Below are 21,252 nucleotides of genomic sequence, written 5' to 3'. Positions count from 1 at the left end.
AGGGCCCAGAGCGGAGGTGTTTCTTCCAGAAAGAGTGGAGGGTTTCAAACAGGAGAGGATAGACTCTCTTAAACCCTCCAGCTAATCTTCCTGCTCTCCTGTAGAGGAGCTGATTCCCAGCCAGATCCTTCAGGAGTAGCAGACGGGGAACGTATAAAATAAAAAATAATGAAATGAAATGGAAAAAAAAATAGGATAGGATAACAGAATTGAAAGGGACCTTGGAGGTATTTATCCAATTAACAGAGTTGGAAGGGACCTTGTAGATCATCTAGTCCACCCCCCACCCAAGCAGGAGACCCTGCACCATTTCTGACAGATGGCAGTCCAGTCTCTTGAAAGCTTCTGGAGATGAAGCTCCCACCACTCCTGAAAGCAAAAGCCTTGATTGTTGGTTGATTGCTCCCCCTGTCAGAAAATTTCTCCTTATTTCCAGGTTGAATCTCTCCTTGGTCAGTTTCCATCCATTATTCCTTATCTGGCCTTCAGGTGCCTTGGGAATAGCTTGAGCCCTTCCTCTCTGTCTTCTAGTCCAACCCCCAGCTCAAACAGGAGACCCTATACAGTATCATTTCAGACCAGTGGTTTTCCAATTTCTTATTTAAAAACCTTCAATGATGGCTCACCCACAACCTCTCAGGGCCAGCTGTTCCACTGCAAGTTGGAATTGTTCTGTCATGAAATTTATCCTTGTTTACAGGTTGGATCTCTCCTTCCTAAGTTTCCATCCATTCCTTCTTGTCCTGCTTCAGGTGCTAATAGGTTGATGTTGTGGCCCAGCAGGAGCCGTTGGAGCTGCCACCAGACTCCGACAGTGAGGGGCCCTCTGAGTCGGCTCTGGAGGATGTGGAGGACCCTGGACAGGGTTCCGACTCCGAGCAGGGCACAGAGAGGCTGGTTGGCCACCAGGAGGTGCCTGAGCCTTGGACCAGTGTGGAGGAGACAAGGGAGTGTGATCCTGAAGTCCTGCATTGGAGCAGTGGGGAAGAGCCAAGGGAGTTGTTCCTGGATGCCCGGCAATGCCGGGCAGATCGACGTAGAGAGCAGCTACACAGTTACCAAAGATAATTGGACCTAGGTGATTGTAATTAGGCTCCTCTCAAGATAGTATTTAAAGTGAGACTGGGAGGAGCCTGGTTTTGCAGGATTCAACGTCATTCCTAATGCTGGAGAAGCTGTTATCTGTCGAAGTCTGAGTTGCTGCCAAGGTTCTTATCTGTTTGTTATGCTTGGCTTTCAGCCATCGAGGTTTTGGTTTCTTGCTAATAAAGTGCTGTGACATTCCAGTTAAGCTTGTCTCGGCATTCGTTACTGGAAGGAGGAGGGGGTCAGAACAGGTTGACACCCCCCCCTCTTCTTTGTGGCAGCCTCTTAAGAAATTGGAAGACTGCTATCATGCCATCCCTTGAACACATTGTTCAGAATCCATCACTTTACTGCATCTTTTTTTGTTTTGTAGCAATGCAGTTTTGCAATGTGCGGAAGCTGAGAAGACAGCTGAATGGATTTTCCAAAATGCGCCTAGCTAATTTGTGACTTGAATTTACTGGACTTAAATAACAGCCTAGTTATATAGAATTTACCTTGTGGATTCTCACCATGGATAGAACCATGCATTAACCATGTTTAACGGGAGTTGTGAATGCCACCTTTTGGGTTTTTAACTAGGATAGTAGTCAGGTGTGCTGTGTGAGCCTAGTATTAATCCAGCTAATTCAGCAATTTGGCATTTTAAGGGTGTTTAATACCTAGATCTACCAGTTAGCCTGGGTTCTTCTACAGGGGCAATCAACATTGAAAGGAGCTGATGGATTTATCGTGTTTAACATTTAAAATATTTTTATATTTATGATTTTCATCGTAAGCCAGCCAGAATTGCTTTTCAGAGTGAGATGGGTGGCATATAAATTTAATAAATCTTTAGAGCAGTGTTTCTCAACCTTGGTCACCTGAAGATGCGTGGACTTCAACTCCCAGAATCCCCCAGCCAGCTGGCAAGTTGAAGTCCACGCATCTTCAGGTGACCAAGGTTGAGAAACACTGTTCTAGAGTAAGCTAGCAGTGTGTGTGTGTGTGTGTGTGTGTGTGTGCGCACGCGCGCGTGCGTACAAACGCGCAAAGTACATGGCATGTATGGTGATGTTGCAACAGAAATTCTAGGTATTTCTTGTAAACTTTCCAGCTTACCAACCACTGATGATAGCCCACTTTTTCTTCCTGCCATTCTTTCTGTGCAACAGACCGCAAATCTCTTGTGGCCACAGAGAATAAGTCTTTGGGGCTGGATAAGGCAGGGGCTTTCCCATAAGGATTTTTTTAAAGTCTCCATCTGCCTGGCTATACTTCTGCAAACTACAATATGAGTTTTCCCCAAATGTACTGCTACTCCTACTTTACTTCCTTTTACGCACATATCTTACCCTGACTAGCTATTGCATGCCTTGTTTATTTATTGATGGATCAAATTTGTTGGCCACCCAGGTTACCTTAGGGTAACTCTGGTTGGCTTACAAAAAATTAAACAAATTCATGAATGAAGGCAAGTTTATTTATTGATGGATCAAATTTGTTGGCCACCCAGGTTACCTTAGGGTAACTCTGGTTGGCTTACAAAAAATTAAACAAATTCATGAATGAAGGCAAGTATAGGTGTCCCAGGATAACAATTGCAGGATCCAATCTGGGTGGGTCACCGGAGCCTGAGTTTTTCCAAGCTTTGGACTCGTGCTGGAGCCCATCCTCAGCGAACTACTCTCTACCTGACTGTATACTTTGGGCTATTCTATGTGTTATATTTATGTGGTGCCTGGTTTTGTGTTGCTTTTTAATTGTTAATTGGGGTATTTGTAGCCGGCTATTGGCTGTTGTTTCCTTGTGCTACCAAGTCCTAAGTACCTGAAATTTAAAAAGTAAATGAATTTAATTTAATAAATTCAACTCGTAGAGATAGAAGCATAAATAAGATACAAGACACAGCCAAATGCAGTGGCCCAATTAAAAGATGGGGAAGGCGGGAGCAGGATGGGGGGGGGGGAGATGGGATATGTTGACAATCAATCAACCACAACTTGTTCACAACCTGAACTCCAGCACTAGAGCGATATCCCTGTGGATGCATTCTCCCACCGTGCTTATCTTGATTATTGAATCAATTCATTTTATTTGATCATATTACAGGTAACCCTCAACTTACAACCCCAATTGAGCCTAACATTTCATTTGTTAAGTGAGTTTTGCCCCGTTTTGCGACTTTCCATGCCACAGTTGTTAAGTGAATCACTGCAGTTGATCAATTGGTAACCCAGTTGTTAAGTGAATCTGGCTTCTACATCGAGTGTTTGTCAGAAGGGCGCAAAGCGTGATTTATATGACCTTGGGATGCTACATCCCTGTCATCAACATGAATCAGTTGCCAATTGCCTGAATTTTAATCACATCACCACTGGGATGCTGCAACGGTCATTAGTGTGAATAAACGGTCATAAGTCACATTTTTCAGAGCTGTTGTAACTTTGAACGGTCACTAAAATAACTGTTGTAAGCTGAGAACTCTCTGTATTATAAGAGGGCTGTGAATCAGTTCATCAGGCAGACAACCTAAATCTGGCAAGCTGATTGGCCACTGAAACCGAAGAGGATGGATGTTGGGCTCTAACCAGCTTGACTCATTTTGGTCCTCAAGTTACGAGCACAACCGAGCCCAAAATGTTGCTAAGTCAAACATTTGCTAAGTGAGTTTGCCCCATTTTACGACTTTTCTTGCCACAGTTATTAAGTGGTTTTTCTTTGAAGATAGCAATAGCAATAGCAGTAGACTTATATACCGCTTCATAGGCCTTTCAGGCCTCTCTAAGCGGTTTACAGAGAGTCAGCATATTGCCCCCAACAATCTGGGTCCTCATTTTACCCACCTCGGAAGGATGGAAGATGTTTCGCTTCTCATCCCAGAAGCTTCTTTAGCTCATCATTCAGCTTCTTCGATCTTCTTGGATGAGAGGCTTGCCTCTTGGAAACAGCACCTTTGGGACAACCATAAACTGGAGGACGACTGAAAATCTCCACGAACTTTTAATGAGGAAAGTATCAGCCTAGAAATCACTTGTGGTTTCTAACATCACTTTAGCCATCAAGCCAGCTGGCTGACCTTGGGCCAGTTACTTTCCTTCAGCTCTAGGAAGGAAGAGGAGAAATCGAGGGCAAATTTATTTATTTATTTATTTATTTATTTATTTATTTAGTTAGTTAGTTAGTTAGTTAGTTAGTTAGTTAGTTAGTTAGTTAGTTAGTTTGTCACTCATGTACAAGATAACAGGAATAAGAATAAACATGAATAAGGATACAGGAAATGGGTACAAATAAATGGGGACATTAGGACAGGGACAGTAGGCATGCTGGTGCGTTTATCCTAGGGGTGACTAGGGGTGACGTGATAGCTGTATTCCAATATTTGAGGGGCGTCCGCGAAGAGGAGGGAGGTCAACTTATTTTCCAAAGCACCAGAAGTCAGGACAAGAAGCAATGGATGGAAACTAATCAAGGAGAGAAGCCACCTGGAATTAAGGAGCGAGAACAATTAACTAATGCAGTGGTTCCCAAACTTGGCAACTTTAAGACTTGTGGACTTCAACTCCCAGAATTCTCCAGCTAGCTCTTCTGGCTGGAGAACTCTGGGAGTTGAAGTCCACAAGTCTTAAAGTTGCCAAGTTTGGGAACCACTGAACTAATGGAGTGGCTTGCCTCCAGAAGTTGTGGGTGCTCCATCATTGGAGACTTTCAGGGAGAGAGTAGACAGCCAATTGTCTGAAATGGAATAGGGCTTCCTGCTTGACCAGGGGATTGGACTAGAAGACCTCCAAGATCCCGTCCTAGTTCTATATTCTGATTGTAATCGTAGAATTCCTGAGCCAGCATGGGGAAACCATGGCCCCTTTATGACTTGTGGACTTCAACTCCCAGAATTCCTGAGCCAGCGTGGCTCATAAGCATGGCTGGCTCAGGAATTCTGGGAGTTGAAGTCCACAAGTCATAAAGGGGCCATCGTTTCCCCACCTCTATAACTCTATATGGCTCCTCTCCTTGGCACCGTCCCCTCGTCCCGCTTCTTGGGAGTGGCTGCTCCGTTTCCTGGGGACTGCAGAGCCCTACCGCCTCTCCCTTCTCCTCCCAATTCCGAGCTCAAGCGAGGGGCGGGGGGCGCCTTTACGCGCTCCTCTGCCCCGCTGAGGCTCCAAAGGAAAGGGGAAGGGGGAGGCGCCCGCCATGATCCCAAGCCGTCCACGCTTCTCCCGGGAAAGGGGCGGGTTTTAAGGGCATTAAAGGCAGACGAGTTCGGCTGCCTAGAATAGACGGCGGCGGTTTTTTTATGTGTGTGTGTGTCTTGTGGGGCGTGGAGGGGGTGGGTGGGTGGGAGGCGAGCGCGCGCGCGCACCCTCGGGAAAGAAAAGGACCCCTTTCCTGCTTCTCCGCGCGGCAAGCGGCGCGCGCGCCAGGTGAGCGGGCAGACTTGACAGCCGAGGGAGGGAGGGAAGGTGGAAGGAAGAGCCGCCCGGGGGGAACAGCCGTGAGAAGTAATACCCCCCCCCGCTTCCTCAATTCCACCCTGTTCATAATACCCTTCCCGTTCGGGATCCCGGTCCGCTCAGCCCGTTCCGGCTGGTCCCGGCTCTGACCCGTTGCAACCCCGTCCGGCGGCCTCCTTCGACCCGGTTCTTGGATGGCCCTTCACCACCCACAAGTGTCCGCTGTGAATGCGACGCCCGTCGGGTCCCAAACAGGAGGGGTTCCGTTGGGAGGGAAGGAATTAGGAACGGGCAAATGCCTGGCTGTAATTGCATGCCTGCACACACGTATACGCACCCGCACACGTGTAAGTGCAAGCCTTGGTAAGGCCGCGCCTGGAGCACGGGAAACCCTCGACTTACAACACTTCGTTTAGTGGCCGTCCAAAGTTACAACGGCCCTGTAAAATGTGATTCCCCCCCACCCCACCCGTTGCATCATTTCCCAGGCGCACTGTGATTGACGTTTGCATGCTTGATACAACTGACTCGCATGTATGACGGTTGCAGTGTCCCGGGGGTCACTGTGGTGACCTTCTGACAAGCCCAAGTCAATGGAGAAGCCAGATTCACTTAAGCGCCTTGTTGCTAGTTTTAACCACAGTAGCGATTCACTTAACAGCTGTGGCAAGAAAGGTCATAAAATGGAGGCAAAACTCATTGTCTCACTTAGCGATATAGATTCCAGGCTCCATTGCGGTCGTAAGTTGAGGACTATCTCAGCTTAGGGTTGACTCAGCCTTCCATCCTTCTGAGGTGGGTAAAATGAGGACCCAAAATTTGGGGGGGGGGCAATATATGCTGACTCTATAAACCACTTAGAGAGGGCTGTAAAGTGGTATATAAATCTAAGTGCTATTTATTGCTAGCGCTATCTACTGCATTCAGTTTTGATCCCCACATTACAAATAAAGAAGTTGAGACTTTGGGAGGAAAAATGTGCAAAGAAGAGCAACTAAGATGATCAAAGGCCTGGAGGCTAAAACATACGAAGAACAGTTGCAGGATTTGGGTTTGGCTAATCTAGAGAAAAGAAGGACCGAGAAGGACAACATTAACAATTGTAAGATGGCCACACTAAGTCTTGTTTCCCTGTTGAGGAAGTCTGGCTCTTTGGCACCTCTTGTGATAATCCGTGGTTTGTTTAACTAGGTTTGCTGAATGAACTACCCGTGTAGAGTTTGCAAAATAGATCCGTGTCAAGCACCATATCGGTTGAGGTGATCTGCAAACACTGTGCATCAGAGCGGTCTGGCCAACTTTTTTGCCTTTGTATCTGAAAATATGCAAAGTGGCCCCACCTTAGCTTTCTGCCATAGAGGTTTTTACAATGGCAGCTGGGATCTTCTTAATAGAAGAGGATTCTTTATTGGCCAAGTGTGATCGGACATCACAAGGAATTTGTCTCCGGTGCAAAAGCTCTCCGTGGACATACAAGCAACCATTGATAAATCAGCATCAGAATCGTAAAATAATTTCTGCCTCTTCAGCGATTTATGTACTGCAGAGGAAAGAAGCTGGGAGGAGGGAGGAAATAATCTTTCTTTTTGGATGGATTTTTATCCTACCTTTTCTCCACAAGCTCCAAAAGATTGCCTTTTGTTGTATTGCCACAACATGCTTGTGTGAGGTAGGCTGAACTGAAGGAGTTGCCCCAAACCATCCAATTTTCCTTGCTAAAAATGAACCTGAACTTGGCTATTCTTCTTCCCCGGATCAACTTTCCCCAACGGGTACCCCGTTGGACTTCGACTCCCAGAATCCCTAGCCATTCTAAGTGCTCCCAGCAGAGCATTCTGGGAGTTGAAATCCAGCACAGATGGTAGAAGATTGGAGAAAAACTGCTTTTATTCTCCGAAGATGCTATTAGACGACTCAACCAAGGCTCTGAGCATTGCAGACAGGCTTCCCCTCTGTGGAATTATGCTTTCTTCACTCCCTTTGGATGACTTTTTTATTCTGAATTTGTACAGTATCTCTTTTTTTTAAAAAAAAGCTTTTTTACAAACATATCAATGCGTGAATAGTAGGGCACCCGGAGTCCTTCGGGATTGGGCGGCATATAAATGTGTCTAATAAATAAAATAAATAAATACATTCTAATATAAACAAAACTAATAGCATTAGTCATAGTTATTACTTTCAACCAACTTATATCTTTCTAATGGCAATACCCTGTCTTCCCAAAAATAAGACCTCCCAGAATAAGCCCAATCAGGCTTTCGAGCGCATGCGCTAAAATAAGCCCTCCCCCAAAAATAAGACCTCCCCAAAAATATTGCAACACAGCAGCAGCCATGAGGTGACCCCGCTCGCCATTTCCTGCACCTAAAAAATAGTAAGACCTCCCTAAAAATAAGACCAAATGCTTATTTTGGAGGGCTCAAAAGAAACTAAGATGCTCTCTTATTTTCAGAGAAACATGGTACATATTTATATAAAGTTGCAATCTGTCATTATTTGATTATTCCATTTTTCTCTTCTTATTGCTCTTATTATATAAAGGTGTATATGCTAATATTCCCCTTTTCTCTTATTTCTAATCTCTTATACTAATTTATAATCATGTCATCCTTTGTTTTTCTTTTAAAAAAACATTTTCTTTCTATCCTACCTAACTTCTAGTCATGTCACCTACAAAGCAATAGCAATAGCAATAGCAGTAGACTTATATACCGCTTCATAGGCCTTTCAGGCCTCTCTAAGCGGTTTACAGAGAGTCAGCATATTGCCCCCAACAATCTGGGTCCTCATTTTACCCACCTCGGAAGGATGGAAGGCTGAGTCAACCCTGAGCCGGTGAGATTTGAACCGCTGACCTGCTGATCTAGCAGTAGCCTGCAGTGCTGCATTTAACCACTGCGCCACCTTGGCTCTTGAAAAGAAAAGTAAGGGAAGAGAGAGACAAAGGGAAGCAAATCAAAACAACACCAAAAGCGAAAAATCATCTATCCATCATCTCTTGCCCCGCTCCAGTACTTTAACAGTGCTGTGCTTTTTTAAAAAACTTTTTTGAGTCAAAAAGAGAAAAACCTCTTTTGAGATAGGAAAACAGTGTCACAGAAAAAAATTAAGAGTTCTTCCGTGGGGCATGCTGGAGGATTATCCAGCAACATGGCTTGAAATAATGGATCACATCTTAAAAGTGCTTAGTGTTGATAAATGTACGGTGGTGAAGGTGGATTGCCTTGAACTCCTGAAGAAGTGGGAGATAAATGAAATAAACGCGAATGTTTTCTATGGAGATTCTCCGTCATCCAGGTCACGGCTGCCCCAAGGGTGTTTTTTTTCAAGAGGCAACTGGACTTTATGGTTTTTCTTTGAAGTCCTTTCGCTTCTCATCCAAGAAGCTTCTTTAGTTCCAGTAAAAAACTAAAATAAAGAAACCAGTTACCTCTTGAAAAAGCATCTTTGGGACAAGTAAATGTTATTTGAAGTTCTTAATGTTCTGACCCCCCTCCCATACACTAAGGCACTCCAAGACAAGATTACTCCTAGACGATTTATTCACAGTAAATCAACACACTGACCAGACCTGGCAGCAATCCAGACTTCCAAGATAAGAAATATACACAAGAGCTTCTCCAGCATTGGTAATGAAGTTGAATCCTGCAAACAGCCTCCTCCCAAAGTCTCTCCTTATATACTCTCTTGAGAGGAGCCTAATTACAACTACCTGGGTCCAATTATCTCCTGTATCTGTGTAGTTATTCTCTGCGTCTATCTGCCCGCCGTTGCCTGGCATCCAGGAACAACTCCCTTGTCTCCTCCCCACTGCTCCAAGACCTGACGTCAGGGACAAACTCCCTTTGGCTTTCACCGCTGCTCCATGCCTCAGGTGCCTCCTGGTGGCCAACCAACCTCTCTGATCCCTGCTCGGAGTCGGAACCCTGTCCAGGGTCCTCCACATTTTCCAGAGCCAGCTCATAGGGTCCCTCGCTGTCGGAGTCTGTTTGCAGCTCCTGCTGGGCCACAACACCTTAATATGTGTTATTTGAAGTTCCGTGAGTTCTCCACTGCTGGAGGTTTTTAAGAAGAGGCTATACAGGATCTGGAGGATGGGTTGACTGATTTTCCTCCCCGTTGCAGCGGGTTGGATTGAAATTCTGGTTGGGTGAAATTCTGGGAGTTGAGAGCCACATACCTTAAAATTGTTGAGGTTGAAAAACGCCAGTTTCCACGATCTTAGTGGCCCCTTCCAACTCCACAATTCAATAATTCTACCTTTTTCCTTCATGGACGATAAAAAAAATAGAACAAGTGAGTTTGCAAATGATTCTTATCATAGACTTTATTTTACCAACCTAACTTTCCACTCCATCATCCAGGTTCCAGTGGCGTATGCACACACAGCTTAAAAATACATCCAGTCAACCTTGGGTGGGAATTCTAGAGAGTGAAGCATTCAGGACTCCCGCCGGAAGACCAACACTAATTGGGAACTACAGCACAACCGTTTTCAGGAACCGGCAAAAGAACACAAAATGGTAATTATCACCTGACTTCTCTTTTAAGCTTCAATCCTAATTTTTAACATTGAGTATCGGTCTTTGTTTATGGAAGGCAACATGCAGAATGCTCTGTCTGAGAGCCAAGGTGGCACAGTGGTTAAATGCAGCACTGCAGGCTACTTCAGCTGACTGCAGTTCAGCAGTTCGGCTGTTCAAATCTCACCGGCTCAGGGTTGACTCAGCCTTCCATCCTTCCGAGGTGGGTAAAATGAGGACCCGGATTGTTGTTGGGGGCAATATGCTGACTCTGTAAACCGCTTAGAGAGGGCTGAAAGCCCTATGAAGCGGTATATAAGTCTAACTGCTATTGCTAATTGCTATTGCTATTCCCATTTTCTCCCCCACAACAATCTTGGTTAGGTTGAATGTGAGTGGGCCAGAATCTCCCCTGCCGTGGTGGCGCAGTGGTTAGAATGTGGTACTGCAGCAGTGGTGGGATTCAGCCAGTTCGCACCTATTCGGGAGAACCGGTTGTTAACTTTCTAAGCAGTTCAGAAAACCGGTTGTTGGAAGAAATCTCCTTTTGTTTTTTCCCAACTTTACAGGGCTAATCCTGTAAGGAAGGCGGGAAGGAAACATTCTGGTGTTGTTTCTAGCCTCATCTCGATTGCCCTGCTTACAGAAACTGCCTCTCTGGTTAACCTTTATGACATTATAGCAGCTAAGGCAAAGCGCCCATCGACATGAGTGACATTGAGTTCGCCATATCCACCCAGTCACATGATCACCGAGCCATGCCTACCCAGCTGGTCATTAGGGCAGAGAACCGGTTGTTAAACAATTTTAATCCCACCACTGTACTGCAGGCTACTTCTGCTGACTGCCAGCTGCCTGCAGTTGGGCAGTTCAAATCTCACCAGGCTCAAGGTCGACTCAGCCTTCCATCCTTCCGAGATGGATAAAAGGAGGACCCAGATAGTTGGGAAAATACACTGACTCTGTAAACCACTTAGAGAGGGCCGTAAAGGACTGTGAAGCGGTATCAGTGGTGGGTTTCAAAAATTGTTTGAACCTACTCTGTGGGTGTGGCCTCCTTTGTGGGAGTGGCTTGCTGCCCATGTGACCGGATGGGAGTGGCTTGCCGCCCATGTGACTGGATATGAAGATGCCGCCGACACTTGTCAGAACCACCTTAAATTACCTCACACACAGCACTGGCATGCATAAGAATATGATGTAAACTTGTTTTTTAAAAGGCATCTTTGGTTTGCGTTAAAACAACTTCAACACACGCAATGTTCTAATTGCACCACAAACGCAGTAGTCATCCTTACCTTTCACAGAGGCACTGAGTTTTGTAAATATGAGCATGATAGTGTAGAATAATCATATCCAAGGAACCAGTGGTGGGTTTCAAAAAAATTTGGAACCTCTTCTGTAGGTGTGGTCTGTTTTCCAGGTCCACTGGTGGAACCTCTTCTAACCGGTTCGGTAGATTTGACGAACCGGTTCTACCGAATAGATGCGAACTGGTAGGAACCCACCTCTGAGCGGTATATAAGTCTAAATGCTATTGCTAAATACTAATCTGTGGCCGAGATGGAAAGTAAAATTGGGTTTTCCCTGTCCTAATCTGATCCCTCAATTGTTGCCGCCCAGTGGCAAATCTGAACATATCTACCTGCTTTAAAATAATAATAATAATAATAATGTTCTTAAGTGAAGGTCAACCTTGCTGGCTGAACTTAGGCAGTTTTGCGGGAGATTCTGATTGATTTCTTCTGCAATCTCTTTTCACATCCCACAGCTCTGGGTTCCCAGGGCTCCCCATCCAATTGGTAGCTGGATGCGACCCAGCTTCACTTCCACCCTCTAAACCGGCCTCCCAAAACTTCTGCCGGCTCATTCCGATTACAGGTAGTCCTCGACTTAACGACCACAGAGCTCAGCCCGAAATGTATGCTGCGAAGCGAGAAATTTGCCTAGTGGGTTCTTCCGCCCCCCCCGTGTTACGACTTTTCTCGCCACGTTCGATAAGCAAATCACTGCGGCGGTTAAATTAGTCACACGGTCGTTAAGCGAATCTGGCTTCCCCATTGACTTTGCTTGTCAGAAGATCGACCAACGGGATGATGTGTTGCCCCCCCCCCCCCGGGACACTGCAACCGTCATAAATACGAGTCAGTTATCAAAGCATGTAAATTGGGTGACTGTGGAGATGCTGGCATGGTCCTAAGGATGAGAAACGGTCATAAAGTCACCTTTTGCAGTGCCGTTGTAAGTTCGATCACTGAATGAACCGCCGTAAGTTGAGGACTATCTGTATGTCACCAAATCATCTCGTCTTCCCCTGTCTCTTTTGCAGCCCCCACCCCCCCCATGGCCAAAAACCATATAACAAATTTAGTCTGGTCCCGAAACGAAGTTGCCTTATAGCAATAGCACTTAGAAACTGCTTCATAGTGCTTTTTTTCCCCCCAGAATTTTTTTAATTTTTTATTCTCTTACATACCATTTTAAGTATACATTCACATAGTTGTTATTATTCTATACATTTATCATTCTTATACATTTGTTATTTCATTTAATAGGTTATAATATACAATTTGGGTTGCTTTATTTACCATCCCTTCTTCCTGTTGTAACACCACCTTCATTTTCCCTTTCTTTTCTCCCTTCCCTTCTCTACTTTCTTCCTTCTTCCTCTCCTTCTCCTTCCTTCTTCCCTTGCCTTTCTCCCACTCCCACTCCTCCTCTTCCTCTTCCCCTTCCTACTTTGACAGCCCTCTCTAAGTGGTTTACGGAGTCAGCCTATTGCCCACCCCCTAACAATCTGGGTCCTCACTTTACCCACCTCAGAAGGATGGAAGGCTGAGTCAACCTTGAGCCCAGTGAGATTTGAACTGCCAATCTGCAGCTAGCAGTCAGCTGAAGTAGCCTGCAGTGCTGCACTTTAACCACTGCGCCACCTCGGCTCTAAACCTGATTCCGGGTTTAAGTAGAGGGTGCAAAGGAGGTCTTTAGCGCTGGCTGACTTTCTCTGTCCTTGTAGGAGTCCAGAAGTCCAGATTGCCCCAACGCCACCCAGTCTTTTTGGGACTCTGAATTGGGACTGCTGCGTGTCATTGTCAAGGAGGAAGATGACAGCGAAGAGGCCCTTCCATCAGGTAAACAGGAATAACACAATTTGGGGAGGGAGAACGGAGGGGTTCTGTGGTCAATAGTGCACAATAGTAATTCTCGGCAGCTGGGATGTTCGTTCTGTGACATCACAACAGCTCGGTCACAGTGTCTGGGACTCAAACGTACAACCACAATTGATGTTCTAACCTAGGCTTCCCCAAAGAGCACGAGGCAGAGTCCTGGTCCCAACAAAAACCCCTTTTATTAAACGAAAGTGAATTCCTCTCATTCACATTCAGCAAAGGCCTGGCAAACAGTCTTTCAAAGGAATATTTATGACCACAGACCTTATCTATCTTGGAAAGCTGCCATGTACTGTAAATATTTCCCAAATGAGGTTCTGTGGAAGGAAAGACCGGGCACAGAGTCTCTGAGATTCACGGACAGATCTTCACACTCCTGAAACGAATCTAGCGACCGAATGAACCGATTGATTCCTGCAAAAGCCCACTCCCCTTTCGCTCCTCTTTGATTTCCTATGGGAGGGGCCATTCACCTTCCACCTGTGGCTTTACTCCCAAGTTGACCCTGATTTCTGAGTTGTTCTTTTCTTCAGGCAGCTCTGCGCATGCGCACACTGGGAACAGGCTCCAGCTGTTCCTCTGCCTCACTTTTGTCTAGCTCTGGAGGCACCTGATCACTGCCAGACGGTCATGGCCCCCTCTCTGCCTCCGATGCAGAGCCCTCGTCCGAGCCTTCCCCAGCCTCCAAGACTGTCCCATGCTCCTCCCTAACCTCCTCACTGTCCGACTCTGCTGCCAGCTCCGCTGGCTGCTGGTGGGCCACAAGAATTGAGCCCAAAATTTCTGTTGTGAATTGAGACATTTGTTAAGTGAGTTTTGCCCCATTTTATGACCTTTCTTGCCACAGTGGCTAAGTGAATCACTGCGGTGGATAAGTTGGCAGCCAGGTTGTTAAGCAAACTTAGCTTTCCCATCGAATTTGCTTGTCAGAAAGTCGCAAAGGGGGATCCGGGATCACAACAGTGGTCATAAGTATGAATCAGTTGACTAGCAGCTGGATTTTGATTATGTGATCCTGCAAAGATTGTAACTGTGAAAAATGGTCATAAATCCCTTTTTTTTCAGCACCATCGTAACTTTGAATGGTTATTAAATGATCTGGTGTAAGTCAAGATCTATCTCAGGGGTGAAATCCAGAGGTTCTGACAGATTCTAGAGCAGTGTTTCTCAACCTTGGCTACTTGAAGATGTCTGGACTTCAACTGCCAGAATTCCCCAGCCAGCATTCGCTGGCTGGGGAATTCTGGGAGTTGGAGTCCAGACATCTTCAAGTTGCCAAGGTTGAGAAACACTGTTCTAGAGAATCAGTAGCGGAAATTTTGAGTAGTTTGGAGAACCGGTAAATATCACCTCTGGCTGGCCCCGCCCCCATCTATTCACTGCCTCCCGAATCTCAGCTGATCGGGAGGGAATGGAAATTTTGCAATATCCTTCCCCTGCCATGCCCACCAAGCCACGCCCACCAAGCCACGCCCACAGAACCGGTAGTAAAAAAAAATTACATTTCACCACTGGTCTACCTGCACGGTAAAGAAGGGGCCAGATTTTCATCTCATGGAAAGTATGTTCAGGTAGTCCTTGAAGTATGACCAGAGTTAGGATTGGAATGACCATCACTAAAGAATGACGTTTTTAAGTGAACGGGGTAACTGTTAAGCAAATCCAGCTACTCCCACTGAACTTGCTTGTCAGAGACCTCCGGGGAAGATTTTTAAGTGTGCTTAATACTGTTTGTCAAAGATGAGCCTGAAATGTTTTACAATCTCTTTTTTTCCCCTCCTGAAGACGACTGGACGGCAAGATCAACCACCGAGGGAGGTTTCCTCCCCGAAAGCTTCACTTCAGAGCATCAGCTGAAACGTTCACCGGGAAGTTCCCCAGACAATAATTTCCCTCCAGTGGAAGTGGGTGAGTGCAGGGGTGAAACCCAGCAGGTTCTGACAGGTTCTGGAGAACCGGTAATGGAAATTTTGAATAGTTCAAAGAACCGGTAGTGGAAATTTTGAATAGTTCAAAGAACCGGCAGCGGAAATTTTGAATAGTTCAAAGAACCGGTAGCGGAAATTTTGAATAGTTCAAAGAACCGGTAGCGGAAATTTTGAATAGTTCAAAGAACCGGTAGCAGAAATTTTGAATAGTTCAAAGAACCGGTAGCGGAAATTTTGAATAGTTCAGAGAACAGGTAGTGGAAATTTTGAATAGCTCAAAGAACCGGTAGTGGAAATTTTGAATAGTTCAAAGAACCGGTAGCGGAAATTTTGAATAGTTCAGAGAACAGGTAGTGGAAATTTTGAATAGCTCAAAGAACCGGTAGTGGAAATTTTGAATAGTTCAAAGAACCGGTAGTGGAAATTTTGAATAGTTCAAAGAACCGGTAGCGGAAATTTTGAATAGTTTGGAGAACCCCCAAATGCCACCTCTGGCTGGCCTCAGGGTGGGGTGGGAATGGAGATTTTGCAGTATCCTTCTGCCATGCCCACCAAGCCGCACCACGCCCACCAAGCCACGGCCACATAACTGGTAGTAAAAAAAAATGAATATCACCACTGAGTAGTGTAATATCTACCCTCTTGTGAGCATTTCCCAGAGGTCAGCTCTCTATCCCAGGGAACTCATTCTCATGTCCAAGTTTGAAAATTACCTCTAGAGCCAGCAAGACTCAACAGAAGAAGCCGGGTAGAATAGAATAAAAGCAGAAATAATAGAAACAGAAATAATAGAAATGGGAATGAAAATGCGGTGGGGTGGGATGGGATGGGATAGTGTGGTGACCAAAACTGGATGCAATACTCTAGGTGTGGCCTTACTAAGGCTTTAGAGAGTGGTATTAGTACCTCACTTGGTCTTGATTCTATCCCTCTGTTAATGTAATTTAGGATTGCATTAGGATGATGAAAACATCTGCAAGAAAACCACCAAGCTCGGAGGCACCAAGGGCTCCTCATTTCAACCCTGTGCTACAAATATTCTCCTTTACGGGATTCTGTTACTTTAACGGTCCTCCTGGCGTGTACACTGTTGGCTTTTTAATTCTGGTTATCTGCCAAGGGCCAAAAGCCCAACCATTTCCCAGGCTCCTCTTAAGATATTTTCTTTTCCTCCCTGTGTTCCCGCAGAAACCATCCAGATTAAGGAGGAACCCGCCGAGGTGTCTGTAACGATACTCGAGCATCCGAACGCCGAAGGGACGAGTGCGAACAAGTGTGCCCTGTGTGGGAAGACCTTCAGTTGCAAGTCAGACCTCACCAGGCACCAGAGGACTCACACGGGCGAGAAGCCCTTCCGGTGTTTCGAGTGCGGGAAAAGCTTCAGTCGAGGCGATTATCTGATCTTGCACCAAAAGCTTCACCGGGGGGAGAAGCCGTACAAGTGCTCGGAGTGCGGCAAGGGCTTCTACCGAAGCACCCGGCTCATCTCCCACAAAAGGGTCCACCTGGCCGAGAAACTCTACAAATGTTTCCGTTGCGGGAAGAGCTTCGGCGACGAGGCCAAGCTCGCCCAACACAAGCAGGCCAAGCACACGAACGAGAGGCCGCACACCTGTGCCGAGTGCGGCAAGAGCTTCCGCCGGAGCACCCACCTCACCAGGCACCAGAAGATTCACACCCGCAAAGCCCGGTACCGCTGCCTGCAGTGCGAGAAGACCTTCACTTGTCGAAAGCACCTCCTGTCCCACGAACGGACGCACACGGGGGACAAGCCGTACAAATGCCTGGATTGCGGCAAGAGGTTCAGCTTCAGCGGGAACCTGGCCTCGCACCTGAGGATGCACACGGGGGAGAAGCCCTACCTGTGCCTGGAGTGTGGGAAGAGTTTCAGCCGGAGCGCACACCTCACTTTGCACCAGAGGACCCACACCGGGGAGAAGCCATACACCTGCCTGGAGTGTGGGAGGGCCTTCAGCCAGAGCAGCAACCTCACTTCGCATCAGCGCATCCACACGGGGGAGAAGCCCTACGAGTGTCCCGTCTGCGGGAAACAGTTCTCGCGGGGCGACTCGCTGGTCTCGCACCAGAGGATCCATGCCGCGGAAATAGTCTAATCTGGGGTTCAAAGGGCATTTGGCGCAATGGGGTGTGTGTGTCTCTCTCTGCAGTGAGCTTCAATTGCGAAGGGGGGAAAAATGGGAAAGAAAGCTGACTCTTGCTTCATGTCAATTAATCAAGTGTGTTTCAGAAGCTTCTTCGTTGTCGCCTTTGGAGATCCTCGAAGATCGTGGTTGTCCCAGAGGCGGGGGTTGGGTGTGTAATTCTCAAAATCTTGTTGGTTGTACAAGGGGGGCATGCTATATTTTTTTGTCTCTTCCTACCAGGTTGTATGTCATCTTATCTATGGCAACGGATGAGACTGGCTCATTGGCCCACAAGCCATTTTGCAATTCCAGGGGATTTAAAAGACAAACAAACCAACATCCTGATGTTACAAACCAACATCCCGATGTTACACACAATCTAAACTTGGAACGATGAATGTTAAAAGGGCTTTTAATTACCACATTTTTCAGCATATAAGACACAGTTTTGCCTCCCAAAAGGGGGTGAAAATGTCTGTGCGTCTTACAGACCGAATATTACCGAAGCCCCACCCGCCTGCCAGCCATTTTTTGGCCTCTGCACAACCCATTTTCAGGCCTTTGTTCGGCCGGTTTTCGGGGCTTTTTTGGGCCCCGTTTTTGAGGGGTTTTTCATCCTTTTTTTGAGAGCTTTTTGGGGCCGTTTAAAAAGAAAACGGCTGGAAAAAAGCCTCAAAAACAGCTTTTTTGGTAACTATTATTGCTTTGTTCTTAAGTGGAGATCTGCAGGTGATAATTTGCAAAATCCTCCTTATTAATCTTGAAGGAAGAATCCGGAGGTGATTGCTGGGTTCTTGTGGAGAGTGATGAACTTGGTTGAAAATAGGGAATAAAACATTACCTTTGTGGATTATATATATATATCCAAGAGGTGGGATTGAACAATTTTAGCAACCCAGTTGCTGGGTGGGCGTGGCCATCTCAGCCTCCTCACGGGGAGAGGGTGTTTTCGGTCTTCCCAGGCTCTTGAGTCTTGCGTCAAGAAATGGGCCTGTTTCTGCGAGTTCTGGGAGGCCTGTTTTTCGCCTTCCCAGAGCTTCCACGCGGGCCCTGTACTTGCCTGGCATAATGAAGGGGCTGTGTAGAGACTCCTGGGAGGGGTGGGATAGGCAGGCCAGGGCCAACCAGCCCGTGCAACAACTGGTTCGGCGAACCAGATGCAAAATTAGAATCCAGTTCGCCCAAACCTGTCCAAACCAGCCGAATCCCACCCCTATAATATATTCCCACCGTCTTCCCAAGGAGACCGAAACAAGACATCCCTTTCTCCTGCTTTCTGGTTTTTTTATGTTGTCTTTTTGTTGTTGTTAAATCTCCCACAACATCCCTGACAAGGCAGGCCAGTTACGGAGAGAAAAGGGGACTGGCAGAAAGGCGCTTTCTTTTCGGAAATGGTTGTGGGAATTCCTTGCTTTCTTGGCCCCACACTGCCATTCTAATCTCCATGTGAATCCAACCTTGATTTTGAGATCCTTTTACCCTCCTGGAAAGGAATGAATTTGAATCCAAGCCATAAGAGTTGAAAGGCACCTCAAAGGTCATCGAGTCTGACCCCCCTGGCTCTTAAGGTCTGTTGGAACATCTCTTGACAGACAACCCTCCAGCCTCTAAAGGCCTCCAGTGAGGGAGACCCCACTGGAGGGGTTGTGTGTGGAGGGTATTCCACTGCCTGACAAAAGGGGAGGCTGTGATCCCGTAAAGCGAACTGTGAAGGGAATGTCTCTTCGAATATGGCACCACCATTGGGTCAATTCTAAGTAACATTTCTAGCTTCCAAAGATCGGAAAACCCATCCTGTTCCCTCCCTGTCCTCCATTTCATTTCCTTTCTTCTTTCCCCTATTCAGCAACCCACAGCTCTGGAACTGCATGTGGCTCTTTCATCCCTCTGCTGTGGCTCCCCGTCACTCAAAATATGCATCACAACCGCCAATGTGCGATACCCACCGACATGCGATTTATTGAGCGTTTCGACCTCCGGTTGGCCAACCATGGATAAATCCAAGAAAAAGAAAAGTTTCAGAAAGCAACGGAATGTTTAATTCAAATTACCTACGCTAGTTCTGTGGCCGCTCAGGAAATAGTCAGGCATGGGAAGGGTTTTGTGGCTCCCGGTGTTTTCTGTGGAAAGCTGGTCCGAATGGCTCTTTGAGGGTTTAAGGTTGCCGACCCCTGTCCTAGTGCTCAAGGCATCCAACATGGTTCTCTTCTTGCACCAACAGTTGGTGCCAGGAAGACCAGGGTGGGAAGGAAGAAGTGGTTGTGAACTTTATGGTTAAGAATTTCATCCTGGATTCCCCCCCCGCCACCCCACCCCTTCAAAAAAAACACACTAGAAATGTCAGCAAGTCTCATCTAATGTTTCTAGAACTGTGATCCGCAAAGCATTTGAAGGTGTTTTCGGAGTGGATCCCACAGCCCAATAAAAAAAAGGATTGGTTTTGAATCAGGTTCTTCAGTGGGGGGGGGGGGGAAATATTCTTGCCATGACCGATGGACGCAGATGTGAAAAACCAGGTTGTGGGGAATCAGTCATGGAAAAAATTCAACAATCTCAGGCCCTAAGACTCAACATATTGGCTCTAAAAAGACCATGTCTATACATTTCATGTCCGTTTGAAGAACACCAGGGGCGTTTAGCAATCCGTCTTTATACTGCGATGTTAATCCCGTGTTATTTCACCTACAAGGAAGGGGCTGGACTAGATGATCTCCAGAATCCCTTCTGTTCTCTGAAACCTGTTATCTCACTTCTTCCTCCATGCTGTTTAGACAAAACAAAAGTTCCAGGGGACTTCCCTGGTTTTATTATATTATATAGGTTATATAATTCTTGTAATTGTATTCTTATTATCTATCCTGATGGCAGAGCTCTACGGAATGAAGCGCTTTAAATTTGTAACATTTCATTGATCTTAACAGCTTTTCTCTAAACCGTGTACTTAATGAATTGATAAATAAAACGGAATCTCAACATGGCCAGTTTGGGGGACTATTTTTGCCCGATCCTAAAACGATTGAACTTGTTACCTGCCCTGGGGACCCAGTGATTGTTAGCATGCAGTATTGCAAGTTAACTCTTCCCACTGCCAGGAGTTCGATTCTGACTGGCTCAAGGTTGGCTCCGCCTTCCATCCTTCCGAGGTTGGTAAAATGAGGACCAAGATTGTTGAGGGCAATGTGCTGACGTTTTAAACCGCTTAGAGCAGGGGTGTCAAACTCAATTTCATTGAGGGCTGCATCAGGGTTGTGTTTGACCTGGGGGGGTTGAGGTAAGCGTGGCCAGGGTGGGCGTGCTTGACATCACCTGTGGTGGCCCTCGTGTTCTGCCAGTGAAAACTGGCTCACAAGCTCCATTTTCAGCTAGGATGCCCCCCTGCAACCCTCTGCTATCAAAAACGGAGCTTGGGAAGGCCTCCCGAGCTCCATTTTTTTCTGGCAGAGGTACCATGGGCCGGTACTTCGCTGTTTCCAGGGTGGCCCCGTGGGCCAAACCTAAGCACCCCATGAGCCGGATCCGGCCTACGAGCCTTGAGTTTAACCCTCCTGAGTTAGAGACTGCTATAAAGCACTAAAAAGGTAACACATGTGCTAGTCATTCCCAACTCTAGGGGGCGGTGCTCATCTCCGTTTCAAAGCCGAAGAGCCAGCACTGTCCAAAGACGTCTCCGTGATCATTTGGCCAGCATGCTAAACGCCGAAGGCGCACAGAATGTTACCTTCCCACCAAAAATGGTCCTCATTTTTCTACTTTCATTTTTACATGTTTTCGAACTGCTAGGTTGTCTGGGACAAGTAACGGGAGCTCACTCCGCTTTAATGCGGCACTCAGGATTGGCGCAGTGGTTAAATGCAGCACTGCATGCTACTTCAGCTGACTGTAGTTCAGCAGCTCGGCTGTTCAAATCTCACCGGCTCAGGGTTGACTCAGCCTTCCATCCTTCCGAGGTGGATAAAATGAGGAAC

At 46.5% G+C, this 21,252-nt stretch overlaps 1 protein-coding gene across 1 annotated transcript; it reads left to right on the top strand.

The window, feature by feature from the left end:
• Nucleotides 1-5,417: 5,417 nt before the first annotated feature.
• On the top strand, nt 5,418-18,568 carry LOC148046980 (uncharacterized). The gene is made up of 5 exons (XM_087711208.1): nt 5,418-5,489; nt 9,887-10,045; nt 13,062-13,176; nt 15,001-15,123; nt 16,332-18,568. Exons 2-5 carry the CDS (start codon nt 10,043-10,045, stop codon nt 17,255-17,257), a joined length of 1,167 nt encoding a protein of 388 aa, XP_087567334.1. The 5' UTR covers nt 5,418-5,489; nt 9,887-10,042; the 3' UTR covers nt 17,258-18,568.
• The last annotated feature ends 2,684 nt before the right edge of the window (nt 18,569-21,252 follow it).

The sequence above is a fragment of the Thamnophis sirtalis genome, unplaced genomic scaffold, assembly GCF_051295495.1.
Source record: "Thamnophis sirtalis isolate CommonGarterSnake01/CBP01778 unplaced genomic scaffold, rThaSir2_p1.2 scaffold_3, whole genome shotgun sequence".
Lineage (NCBI taxonomy): Eukaryota > Metazoa > Chordata > Lepidosauria > Squamata > Natricidae > Thamnophis > Thamnophis sirtalis.
This window is presented reverse-complemented; position numbering and strand designations above follow the sequence as displayed.